At 47.0% G+C, this 12,975-nt stretch overlaps 2 protein-coding genes across 2 annotated transcripts; both read left to right on the plus strand.

Moving 5' to 3' along the window:
- The first annotated feature begins 409 nt into the window (after positions 1-409).
- LOC113975607 (claudin-8-like) lies at positions 410-1,778 on the plus strand. The gene is made up of 2 exons (XM_027699808.1): positions 410-494; positions 605-1,778. Exon 2 carries the CDS (start codon positions 807-809, stop codon positions 1,479-1,481), a length of 675 nt encoding a protein of 224 aa, XP_027555609.1. The 5' UTR covers positions 410-494; positions 605-806; the 3' UTR covers positions 1,482-1,778.
- A 9,888-nt stretch (positions 1,779-11,666) lies between these two features.
- Positions 11,667-12,335, plus strand: LOC113975625 (claudin-8-like). Its single transcript, XM_027699835.1, has one exon. The coding sequence runs from the start codon at positions 11,667-11,669 to the stop codon at positions 12,333-12,335; it is 669 nt and encodes a 222-aa protein (XP_027555636.1).
- The last annotated feature ends 640 nt before the right edge of the window (positions 12,336-12,975 follow it).

Consider the following 12,975-nt stretch of genomic DNA (forward strand, 5'->3'; position numbering starts at 1 on the left):
CCATTCTGTAGACCTGAGTGTGCAATCTTTTGAGCATGTGGATACCTCTGGAAGCCTGTCTATTCCCATAAATACTGTGGAGCAAGAGAACTGTATAGGGCTGTATATGGTATTAACAGGACTGAGTCTCCTTTCTCCCCCTTAAATGCTCTTTTGCAGCTTTGACTGTCCTCTGCAGAACTCTTTCAGGTTTCGAGTTACTTTCTCTTTATCCTTTGGATTTGCTTTGTTGCTGGATCCTGTCACTGCAGTGCTCTCCCCTGAGCTTTGGGACAAAAGTGCTTTTGGGAGCAGAGGCCCAGTGGCAGGGAGCAGGCTCTGCCTTCTTCCTGGAACTTTGCCACCAAGCCAAGGCAGAATATTCGTGCTTTTTCAGTGAAACAGCCCCAGTAACTGCACCAGTCTCACCCCCAAGTCTCCCTGCAGAGTCTGGTCCATTCCCTCAGCACGGACAAACCTGCAGAACACAGCCAGGCTTAAGGGCAGGGCTTGGGGTATATTTATTTATTTATTTAAATAAGCAACTTCAATTTGCCTCAGAAGGCGCATTTATCCTAAGTGGCTCCTGCTGGTTTACACACACCCTGTCCTTTCTCTTGCTCAGGAAAGTTGTTCCACTTGATTGCTCAGTTTGTCGGTGCCGGGGGGGAATTATAAAGGCCATGGAGGCGCAGCCAAGTCCCGGGGAGTCCGTGCCAGATTTAAGCTGATTTAAGGTGGTGCAGCCCGACTCTGAAACCTCTGGGACGACGGCTTTTTGAAGCAGCTGCTCTGTTTTTTTGCCTGCCCCCCCCGGGCTGGGCAGGATGGCCGGCGGGGCTCTGCAGGTGGCCGGGCTGCTCCTCGGGGGCCTGGGCACGGTGGGCACGTTCGCCGTCACGGCCATGCCCCAGTGGAGGGTGTCTGCCTTCATCGAGCACAACATCGTCGTGTTTGAGACCATCTGGGAAGGGCTGTGGATGCACTGCATCAGGCAGGTCAACATCAGGATGCAGTGCAAGGTCTACGACTCGGTGCTGGCGCTCTCGCCGGACCTGCAGGCGTCCCGGGGGCTGATGTGCGCCGGCTCAGGGCTGTCCCTCCTCGCCCTCGTGCTGGCCATGCTTGGGATGAGGTGCACGCAGTGCCCACAGAGCCCCTGGCAAGCCAAAGGCTGCATCCTGCTGGCTGCCGGGCTCCTCTTCATCCTCTCGGGTGTCGTCGAGCTCGTCCCGGTCTGCTGGGTCGCCAACTCCATCATCAGCGACTTCTACAACCCCGTGGTCAACGTTGCGCAGAAGAGGGAGCTTGGAGAGGCCCTGTACCTGGGCTGGGTGGCCTCCTCCTGCCTCGTGGCCGCTGGATCCACGTTCTGCTGCTCTTCCCGCTGTGCTGAGAATCCCGGGAGCTACAGATACTCGCCCCCGCCCCCCCCCCCCCCTCACAGCCAGCGCCCGCACAGCAAGGCCGAGGGATCCTACTCCAAAAGTCAGTATGTTTAGGTGCCTCCTGCCTTTCCCTGCTTCTGCATCCCTGTCTGCCTGGATGGATGGAAACCTGCCTTTGCCTTCTGCCCCACAAATGCTGCTCTTGGGGCCGTGGTTTGCAGCTGCAGCCACCCCCCAGCTGGGGCAAGGATGCTGCAGCAAGGACAGTTTTAGTGCACGGGAAGGTGAATTTTTAATGTTGTTCTAATAGTGACTCGGAATGGCTTTTGGGTTGCGTGGCTTTGCTTTGGCTTTGGGGCGCATTTTATGTGTTAAGCAGTAATAAAGGGCTTAAAATTACACTGTGATATGAAATCCTGGCCTATTGCAAAGAAGAGCAGAGGAAAGAGGCTGGGTTTTTTTTTTTCCTGCCTGGGAAAGCAGGGATAACAGTGAATAAAGACAAGATAATAATGGTTTAAAAGAAAAGCATTCGCTAAGGGATTGATTTACTGTAGGCTTAATGGAAGGTTGCATGGAGAATTTATTCAGCAGAGGAAGGTAAGCTGAAATATATGAAAAAATATCCCCTGTTTCAGAGAATAAACACAGCTCTCTATGTTTGTCCTAATTACCATCCTTTCAGAGAAAGTTAATATTTCTTTTGTAACCCATATAGGTCAAACTCATTTACAACCTTCTTTTTAGAAGCAGCAGTATTGCCTTGCAATCTCCTCGTGCCTTTACAACATTTTCCACTATCACACAGACCACAAACATTGTGTTGGTTACTTGCTGCAGGACTGTGAAATATATATGTTTTTTAAACAAAGGTCTTTTGTACAATCAGGCCAAGATTTTTGGTGAGATCCACTCACACCAGCATAGTTTAGAGGCAGAAGGAACATAAACAACGATAGTATTTTCTCATAGGCTAAACTATATTTTTTGTAATAAAATCATGCCACCGTGATAAGCAACAATGTAAAGAAACAAAGCCTGATGAAAAATAAGTAATTCCATAAAAATTGATTGAATACATGACCCAAATTAATCAACAGCAGTAATATTTTAATAGAATTTTGTAACCAATTAATAAGGTGTCAGTCCAGATCTACAGTAATCAATGGAATTTTGCCTTCGACTGAACTGGGAACATAATTCAATTTGAGGTGTTTAATGGAGAACAACATTCTTGTTCTAGAGTTTGACTGACTGTTTTAAATATTTCATAGGGAGTTTATGATGTGATCTGTGGTTCTCCAGTAAGTTCCTTGCACTATTACCCCTTGAAAGTTCAGAAGCAAATTCTTCACTTTATAAGATGCAACTCTGAACAAGCTCATCTGGTTGTACACATGAAAGAAGATACGAGAAGACTATAAGAAGACATTCCAAACTATCCCCATGCCTAACAGGAACACAAGTCCAGTCCAGTGGACTGTGAGTGGGACCCTGAAGGTTTTTAAAATCTCCCTCAGAAATCCTATGTATGCTGCAAACAGTTCACCTTATTATAACATGCACTTATTCCCCCTTAAGTACCTCCCACACACATCCAGCCATATCCTTTAAACTGGAGCTCACCCATAAAGAATCCCAGAATTATTTAGGTTGGAAAAGACCTCTGGGATCACCAAGTCCAAGCTGTGCCTCATCCCCACCTTGTCCCCCAGCCCAGAGCACTAAGGGCCACATCCAGTCATTCCTTGGACACCTCCAGGGATGGGGACTCCACCACCTCCCTGGGCAGCCCCTGCTAATGTTTAACAACCCATTCCAAGTAGAAATTCCTCCTGATGTCCAAATACACCATATCTTCAAGAGAACTGAAATGAAAGCTTCCATTTTAAACAGAGCTGGCCTGCCCCAGGTTTGTGCATTAAATAAATCCTGAGTAGCCTCACAAGAGGGTCCCACCCAGGGGCAATAAGCAGCTGCCTGAAGTAGTAAACTTTCAAATATTGTATCTTGTAATTTAGAAGTTTTTTCCTGCTTACAAACAAGAGAAATTATTTGGGAAATAAGCAGTATTGCTCCATAAACGAAACTGAGGGTGTCTGGCTTGTTCCCCTCTGCTCTGAGCTTTGGGCACGAGCAGATCCATTCCTGCAGTGTCAAATGGAAGTGGAGCCTTTCCAGGTCCACCTGGTGCCTTCTGTGCTGTGTAAAGGGGTGCAAAACTTGCAGCTCAGAGGAGAATAATTCTCGTTTGGCTCAGCTGGGTGAAGGTTCAAGATTCCACCCACTGGTCCGTGACGGAGCAAATGGGCTTTTGTTTATAATGAGCCTCTCCTGAAGTTCTCCCTGCTCTGCTGCAACTGCTGTGGAGGTCTGACTCTCTCAGGGGCAGGGACCCCCAGAGCATCAGGAGACCAGGGCAAGTGGAGACTTGTGCTTGGAGGTACTGTCCCCCTTCCTATCAGACTGGAATCTGATACTCTGGTATCTCTGTGCTTAAGTGAGCAACAGGCTTGTCTGGGATTTAAGCCCTTCTCCAAGGGTCACATTCTGACCCCACACAGCAGATACAGTGGGTTTTCTGAGCTTGAGGACTGGTGCACAGCTCTGTTTTCCTGCTGAGATGGAAGAAGGGCAGCAGAGGGTAAATCCAGCCCCGTGAAGGTCCTGACACAGCCAGGTCCATGAAATATGTGTTGCTTGAGAAATGAGAAGGCTGATATCAACCAGTTTACCTGGGTACTGTCAAGAGTGCCATCAGCACCATCAGTTCCTTTCACTGGTGAGAGCTGGTCCACGTAGGGCCAAAGAGGACAAACAGGAGGAGAAGACAGTGTGAGTGGAGTCTACTCGAGAAAAGGTGATACCTATTAACAACTTCATTTTTCTTCTTAATGAATAAATATGTCAAAATTATTCCTGAGAGACCTTTGTGCAATAAAAGCTTCCAGAGGTGGCTATTCTGCAGTGCCCTTAGCAATCTCTCCCGGTACTTAATTATAATTTTCATTAAAAAAGGTTTTCACAAAGCTTAAACTAAATCTCCCCACTGCAGGCTAAGGCTGCTCCATTATTGCCTTTCCCCTCTGCAGCAGGCAGAGAAAACAGGCTGCTGCTTTCCTTTAAGGCAGGCAGCCCTTTCCTTACTTCAGGGCTGTTGCCATCTGACCTCTGGAACCTTTCTTGCTCAAGCTTGATCACCTCCAGTTCTTCCCTCCCAGGCAGCTCGTTGCATTTCTCCCCATCCTTGTTTCCCTCCTCGGGCTGTTTTTGGCTGTTTCCCGTCTCCCTTCAGGTTTGTTGCCCAAATCTGGACAGAGAATCCCAGAGGAAGCCTCAGCAGTGCTGAGCACTCCGAGTGCACTTGCTGCAGGTTATCACAGCAGGGGGTGAGAGATTCTCAAAACCATGAAAGACCTTCCTTGAATAAGTTGAATGCATTGCAATTCCCTTATTCCAGGCCTCGGGATCACCAGCTTCCCTGTGCTGTGGGACCCAGCCACTGGCAGCCCATCGACCAGCTGGGTGCCCAAGGCAAATTCCCTTGCTGCAGTTCCTCCTTTATTGTCACATTCCTGAGGGTACCAAGATGAGACCCCAGAGAAATCCCTGGCTCCAACAACAGCAGAAATCAATGTCTGGAAATAGGAACATGAGAGTTTTTCCTTCCAGTGTAGCCTTTTGTTGTTTAACTCACTGACAGATTCTGCCTCTGCATTACACTGCTCTTACTCTTCTCCATCCCTTCAGTGCCTCTCTTGATTTCCCACTGCTGTGTCAGATGCTTTAATAAGGTCCAACTGGATTAGATTTTACCAACTTTTATTTTCTAGCAAATGTTACCAAACAAACCCCAAACACAGTTTTTGCTACATCCATGCTGCACTTTATTTTACTTTCCATTTACTTCTAGGCTCTTCCTGAGGAATTTTTGAGCCTCGTCCACATTCACATCCCTAAGCTGTTCAGTCTAATTAATAAATATAATGTTATCAGGATCAGAAGAGCTGTTCTCCCTCAGTGCTCCAGGCACTCTCACCTCGTTGGCAATGGTCCTCTGCAGAGACACAGATCCTCTCATCTTAATGATCCTTCACACACCATTTTCTGCCTCGTAATGTGAGCCTCGTTCCATCACAACCTAAAAGAACCAGATTTCCTGAAACCTTCCCCTCCTCCATTTCATCCTTGGTTTTAAGTCAATCTGCACATAGCAGACTGTTTTCTATATTTGGTTTTTTCCCTTCCCTGACTTCCAACCCCTTAACTCCCAACACATCATTGATATGAACAGTTATTAGATATTCCTCCTCCTTTTGGAGTGTTGTCCTCTGAGCAAGCTACACATTTCAGATCTGGAATGAAAGCAGCTGCTGGTCAACCATGGAGAAAAAAGTTCCTATTTTGGAATAGTCAGTGTGTTGCAGTTGGGAACAGAACTGGCTTGTCCCTGAGGAGAAGCCATGTGTCCACACTGGTGGATCAGCTGTGGGCTGTCCCTGTGCAGAGACACACACCAGCCCCAGGAAGATGGATCAGTGTGCAAAACCCCCATGACAGTGGTGCCACCCTTGGATCTGCTGCCATTCCTGCTGCTGGAGAGGGTGTTCCGAGAGCAAGCGACAACAATTAATTGCTTCCTGCAAAATGCTCCTGCTCTGCTCCCTGTGCCAGCACAAATCCAAAGTGATTTATGATTTCCAGGAAGAGGTTCTCCTGTGTGAGAGCGGGAACAGCTGGTTGGCCGGGCAGGGCTTCCCTTCCCCTGTGCATCCCTTCCCTCCTGTTGTTTGAAGGGGAACTGAGCTAAGCTGGGAGATGAACTGTGCAGGTCCAGTGGGCTGTTCCTTCCTAAGGGGTGCCCAGCCAGCCTGGGTGTCCAAGGGAAGAGCTGAATCCTGATGCTCAGGAGAGAGGAGTAATTGGAACATCCTGAGCAGAAGAAGAGAAGTTTGGGTAGAGAAAAGGGAGAGAATGTGGGGGTAGAGGGTGACCCTGCTGTGTGCTGAGTGGCAGGTTTGGGGGTGTCATTGGGCACAAGGTTGCACCAGTTGGTGCACAGTGCTGGAACTCGTGTTGCTTGGAGTTTGTTTTGAAGGTGGAAATGAACAGTTTGATTCAGTTCCATCCATTAATACAGTGTTAATACTGAATTCCAGCAGTGCTGGAACTCATGTTGCTGGAGTTGATTTTGGAGGTGGAAATTAACAGTGGTAATTCAGTTCCATTCATTAATACAGTGTTAATACAGTTAATTAACAGTGTTAATTAGCAGTTACATTCAGGAGGTGGAGTTTGGGAGAGGACAAAACATGAGGGTGACAGGACTGGACAGGGAGGCATCCAAATCATGACTAAGAAAGGTGGGAAAAAACCCTTTTCTTCATCATTTGAGATTTACTGGTTTAGTTACCTGCATTTCTTGGGTACTGGAAAGCTCTAGTTCAAGGGTGTATTATGATGCTGAGCTCCAAAAACAATCTCTCTTGGGATTCTGAGCCTCAGAGCTTGTTTCTAACAGCATCAGGTAGCCTAATAAAAGCTACTGCTTGTTTCTACAAGCCTTGCCTCTCACCTATCTCTAAGCCATCGCTGCCACAATGCACCTTCTCTTCCTCTTTTATCCCACCACATTAAATGATGTAAATAAAGCAGTTCCCCTGTGCTTCATCCAGTAATAGCCTAACTGTATATCCTGCTGCTAGCACTTAGGAAAACAATCAATGCCACCTTGGGAACTTGCCACCGTTGTTTTTTCCAAAGGCTTAATGTCAGCAGCACAATCAAATGCCCCCCAAATAAGCTTTGAGGTCCTGTCATTAAACAGCAAAGTAAGACATTGTGTTTTCTGGCAGGTTCTCTTTCTGTCAGGACAGCAGCTCCCTGTGCACAGGTATGGAGGTGACAAATGCCTTGTAAAAGCCTGAAGTGGTTTAGGTGGATTAAATGCTCAGAGGAGTGTTTAATATTTTATTGCTGTAGGGTTTTATTACGCCGAGCTCGAGTTCACTCGGTGTCCGGGAGACGGGCCTTCCTCAGACATGGAATATCATTAAGGGTCTGGCAGTTTTGTCAGGCTGGGAATTTCAGGTGTGCTGAGGAAGATGGCAGGAAATAAATATGAGTTCTTTGCAATTCAGCTGTCAGTCCTGGGCTGCCTCACAGCTAGAGGTCAGCGCCCAAGTGCAGTGCCTGGTGTGTGGCTGGGGGAAATCCCTCTCTCAGCTGCACTGAGCAGATGTTCCTCACTTGAAGAGAGGGGGAAGGGGATGTGCCTTCATCTTTTAACGCTAAAAAACTTCTTTAACATTGTTTTGTGCAGGCAGCAATATTAAAGTCAGCACGAACAAAAAACCTCTGTTGGCTTCGGTCCATTTTCTCCTGAAGTAAAACAGATTCAAGGTCACCTTTTGCTTCAGCAGCAGGCTCGGGATGCATCAGTCGATCAAAATACCACAGGAAGTAATGGAACCATTACCTCGAGTGTGGTTTCATTGACCAGCCCTTGGAAATAGCTGAAAACCCAGTGGTTAACCCAGCATGTAATGAATGGGCAAGTGAAAGCCACGAGCAGGAAGGAACTGGTGCCACTCACACGTGTTTCCGAAACAAATGATCCGCAGACAATCCCAGCCCTGTTCATTGTACACTTCAAACAGATTTGACCTGCAGGGGATGGTCCAGGTCCAGCACCTCTGCCCTAGGGGTGGGATGCAGGGTGACCTCTGAGTCCCAGCTCCCCATTTCCAGGCTCTGCAGCCTTCCTGGGGAACTGGGAGATTGAGAGACTTAACTGCAACTCCTAATCTAAAAAGTGCTTTTGATAAATCTACATATCTGCCTGATCCAGAAACGTTACTGAACCTTAAATCCAGCTCATTAGCCTATAGCATAAGCAGCCTATTTATTCTTGAAGAGAGCACTTAATGATCTATGTATATTATACTTGTGCATTTGTACAAGATTAAAGTCTATTTCTCTCTACATAGGTGCATGTGTATGTATAAGGACTCTGAAATTCAATGTACATAGGAGGTTATTAAAAGAGGAATTAAACCTGCTTTCTGGGAGGCAATTACATTATTGATGCCTATAACTAATTAAACACTGAGGATCATTGGCAGGTTCTGTTAATCATGTGGACTGGAGATGCTCTACTTCCACCTTTTTAAGGGGCATCAGCATTTTAAACAGAAGGTGGCCCCCCAGGGAATGATTCAAATGAACATCCCGGTTCGAAGGGAAGAGAAAATGTAAATCTGAGCAGAGATCCAGGGAAAAATGAGGTGTAAGGGCTACAAGCTTCCTCAGCTGCCTATTTTCCCCTTTGAAGGCAAATTTTGGGGTGGACATGTTTGCATAAGAACTGGTATTCTCCTCTTGAGGCAGGTAAGCATTTAAATGGCACAGCAGAGGAATGGGGCACAGAATGAGGAGGCTCCAAAAGTCTTGTCAGGTGCAGACAGGGTTTTCCTTTTATTTCTTCACATCTGACACTAAATCCACGGCATCTGCCAGGCCCATCATGAGGGCAGGTATTTAATGTCTACTTTAGGAGCTGTGTGATGTTCAGAGTGGTTTTGAAATACCTCAGTCGACTCAGCATTTCTTCCTGAGAGGTGAGTTGAGCTTTAAAATGGAGGTGCAGTTCTCTGAGGTGTACAGGGGTGTAAGAGCACCCTCCAGGTTCATCCAAACACAGGATTTATCTGCAAAAGGTAATTTTTTTCAAAGATTAGCAAATTCAGGGAGTCATTTAAGCAGTTTAGAGGTTGATTTTCCTGTTTTTATGGGTTTTGAAGATATTGATAAAGTTTCTTAATTTTTTTTTTCTTCAACCTCTCTCCTGTAGCTCATTTAAATTGCTGAAATTTATCTTCAGGTTTCCAAGCTGCCATTTAGTGGTTTTCCTCTCCTGCTTCCTTCCCTTCAGGTTTCAATAACAAGACCCATCCTGCCACTGGACACACAGCAGTGTAGCCTGGGTGTTCCTCTCCTGCACCTGCACCTGCACTGGCTGTCACTGCCCACAGGAACTATTTCTGATTAAAGATCAAAACCCACTCAGCCCCTGAGCACTCTCTGCTAAATGCATTTTAATGCACGTGATGCATTTTAACAGTATTTCTGCAAACAGTTTTCATCTTCTACACAAACCATGCCCTGGTGATTTTCCACATGACCTCAAGGGCTCCCCCTTCCACAGTCATCCAAGGAAAAATGATTCCTGAGCAATCCTGATAGATAAGGCAGCCAGAAGGATGATTCAGGGCATTAGGCACGGTCTGTTCTCCAGCTGTGTACACCTTCAAGAACTGGCTGACTGAAAACGTTGCAACAAAGAGTTTTTCTGTTGAAAAAAAAAGAAAAAAGACATTTAAATGCTGGTTTTGAGAGGGCTTTTCCATCAAAACCTGATTTCTTTTTTTGGAGTTCAAATAATAAATCAAAAAAACAGTTTGGAAAATTCAGAGGTTAAAAAAAAGTCCAGCAAGATGGATGGAGACTGTACTGAAGTTAAATAGCACAGGTCTTGTGTGCAGCCTTCTTCTCCTGCCAGAGAAAGGAGTTCCTTTTAGACCAATAGATATCTATGACTTCTGTTTTCATCTCTACCACCTCCTTCTTTGTGACATGGAGCAAAATGCTTTCAGCATCAAGGGACTGCTTTTTTATGTCTGCAAAAGAGTGATGTAATATTCACCTCCCTGTAAGTACCAACCCAATCCTATATTTAGTTTCTAAAGTTTGTGTTTCACATCTCAGCTGAAGACATTCCTTTTCTTTCCAGAGTCCTGCTTGAAGACTTGAAGGAAAAATTAATGGCCCAGATCCCTTGGGAACATTTTCCACAAGGACATGTAACATTATACTGTATAACTTGCATTATCTGGCACTCCTTCCTGGGCTGTGGGTGGTTTAGGTGGACAATTCCCTTTTCATGGGTTTAACTTTTGCTTTGAATGTGTTGTGTAGGCATCTAAGGCTGTAACTAAATTAATACCATCAAAGGCAATTCTGATTTTTCCAAACACACAGAGCCCAGAAGCAAAAAAACCCAGAATATGTCTTTCTCCGACAGCACTTCTAGGGGCCTTCATTGTCTTTATGGGCCAATTTTTTTTTAATTTACTTTTTTTGACTGGTTCAAAGAGCTGGAGGAACCAGAAGCACATCACTTTCAACACCACCCGTGAGTTGTCATCAAGGTAGGGAGAAGAAAGTAAAAAAAAAAGCCCTAATGCAGCAGTTATTCCTAAATTTACCCGAGGCAAATCAGTCCTTGGCGTGCATTTTTGTCCAGGCTTGTAGGTATCTGTGCAGGCTTGTGGGAGGGACCCGTGGCTTCTTCCAAGGTGTGCTGTACACCTTGGACACCCTTTTCATGTTAAACTATTGCCCCTAAACCCCCCAGTGATATCTGGCTGAGATTGTCAGTGTGGAACACAATGGCAACACTGTCCTTCTAATCAGGAGAGAGTCTCATAGAGGATTATTTCCTAACAGTGACCTTACTCCTGGATTCAAAAAGCAGGAGCTGTGGAACTCTGCCAGCTCTTTTCTTTGTCGTCCTTGGGAGTTTTGGAGCTGGTAGAGTAAAGCTTTGATGTTGATTGGAATACTTGACTTTCCTGTACCTGTCTTATATCATAATTATACTTTTGTATTTGATCAAAAGGGGGAATCTACGTTGAAGAGCTACAACAAGTACCTCCTAGCTGGATTTAGAACAAAAATAACAATCAGGTGTTTTCCCAGGGCTGTAGCACTTAAAAAGTAAGTCCCACTCCAAGTCTCAAGTTTAGCTTTTGTTGTAAGAACAACTGTAATGACCTGTTTTAATACAATATTATAACAGATGAAAAGCTCAGACTTTCTGAATTTCAACATAGCTGCAATCTCGAAGTTAAGAAATGATTAGCCCTGCAATTAGGTACCTTTAATTGAATCCCTGACACTTGCTTAATTATAGCAGCGCTGCAGACACACTATGAGAAGCAGTGAAATCAGCTCTGACACACCCCTCCTGGGCTTCCATTGGCTGCAAACTCGTTAGGCTTGATGGGTAGGCACTGGAGTCAGAGGGGATTTCAAGGCAAATAAATAGCAGGTCCTTCCAGCCAGCCAGAAATGGATTTCCACCTCTCTGAACCTGGGATGAGAGGGAGCTGCTGCTGAGAAAACTCAACCCGCTGCACCCAACATTCCCTCTCGTGCTTGGTGTGGCTTCTGTGAACAAAGTGATTTTTGGAAGACCTTCCAGGCCGCTGTGCTGGAGCTGTGTTTCCCGGGAGCAGCATGGCTTGCTGTGTGCTGCAGATCACCGGCCTCATCTTCGGGGGCATCGGCATGGTGGGGACCTTGGCAGCCACGGTCATGCCCCAGTGGAGGGTTTCTGCCTACCTGGATGGCAACATCGTGGTGTTCGAGACCATCTGGGAAGGGCTGTGGATGGACTGCATCAGCCAGCTGGGCCTCAGGCTGCAGTGCAAGTTCTACGACTCTTTCCTGGCTCTCCCCCCACCCTTGGAGGCGTTCAGGGCCCTCATGTGCATCGCCGTGGTCCTGTCAGTCCTCTCCTTTCTGATGGCCATTGTTGGTGTGAAGTACACTCAGAGGACCAAGGAGGATCCCCAGGGCATCAGTATCTTCATCCTGGCAGCTGGAGTTGCCTTTCTCCTGACGGGCGCCCTCGTTCTGATCCCCGTGTCCTGGACCGGAGGGAGCATCATCCGCGATTTCTACGATCCAGAAGTCCCCGTGCCACTGAAACGGGAACTGGGAGCTGCTCTCTACGTGGGCTGGGTGAGCACCGCCCTCCTCATCGCTGCTGGAGCAATGTACTGTCACTTCTGGTGCTGGGCTGACACATCCACAAAATCCAGGTATCCGTCGCTTTCCCGTCCCAGCCTGCGCAAACCGGGCGCTGCCAGAGGACCATCCCTGGGTGTCCATGCCTACGTGTGATCATGGAGTCACAGGATGGTGTGGGTTGGAAGGAACCCTAAAGATCATCCAGTCCCAAGGGCAGGGACATCTTCCACTGGATCAGGTGGCTCCAAGCCCTGTCCAGCCTGACCTTGAACTTCCAGGGATGGGGCATCCTGTGGTCTCCCTGCTCAGCAGGTTGACATGTGCTGATTGACTTGATAATTAAACTGCAGGTCTGTAATGTAGGGGCACTTCTGTCCCTTTGCTGTTGACATGGATTTCTGCTCTCTAACACACCTACAGGAAATGTTCTTCCACGTGTGTTTGTTAGAGCACAGCCAGAGAAAAATCTCACCCTTTTTTGGGGGAATGAAGGATGGCAGGGGAACAGCAGCAGTCAGGAGGCTCTCAGAGAAGATGAGCAGCACATGGCTGGGCTGGAGGGGAGACAGCTGCTGTGCAACAGCACCATTGCCCTCCCCTAAAAACCCCTGATGTGCAAAGGGAGCAGTGCATTTCCCTCCAGGTAAAGTCTTCCCAAGGACTGCTCTAGGATACAGAGGTGAGGAGTGTGGCGAGAGTGGAGTTGGCAGCACGGCTGAGGCAGCTGCTGAATGAACAGAAGAGCCTCCAGCAATCCAGCTTCCAATACTGCCACACAGATGTTTGTGCTATC

The sequence above is a fragment of the Neopelma chrysocephalum genome, unplaced genomic scaffold (assembly GCF_003984885.1).
Source record: "Neopelma chrysocephalum unplaced genomic scaffold, ASM398488v2 Primary Assembly neopelma1_141, whole genome shotgun sequence".
Taxonomy (NCBI): Eukaryota; Metazoa; Chordata; class Aves; order Passeriformes; family Pipridae; genus Neopelma; species Neopelma chrysocephalum.

Bases quoted from the DNA above. Each gene is read 5' to 3' on its own strand.
- LOC113975625 (XM_027699835.1), top strand. From the start codon at position 11,667: ATGGCTTGCTGTGTGCTGCAGATCACCGGCCTCATCTTCGGGGGCATC.
- LOC113975607 (XM_027699808.1), top strand. From the start codon at position 807: ATGGCCGGCGGGGCTCTGCAGGTGGCCGGGCTGCTCCTCGGGGGCCTG.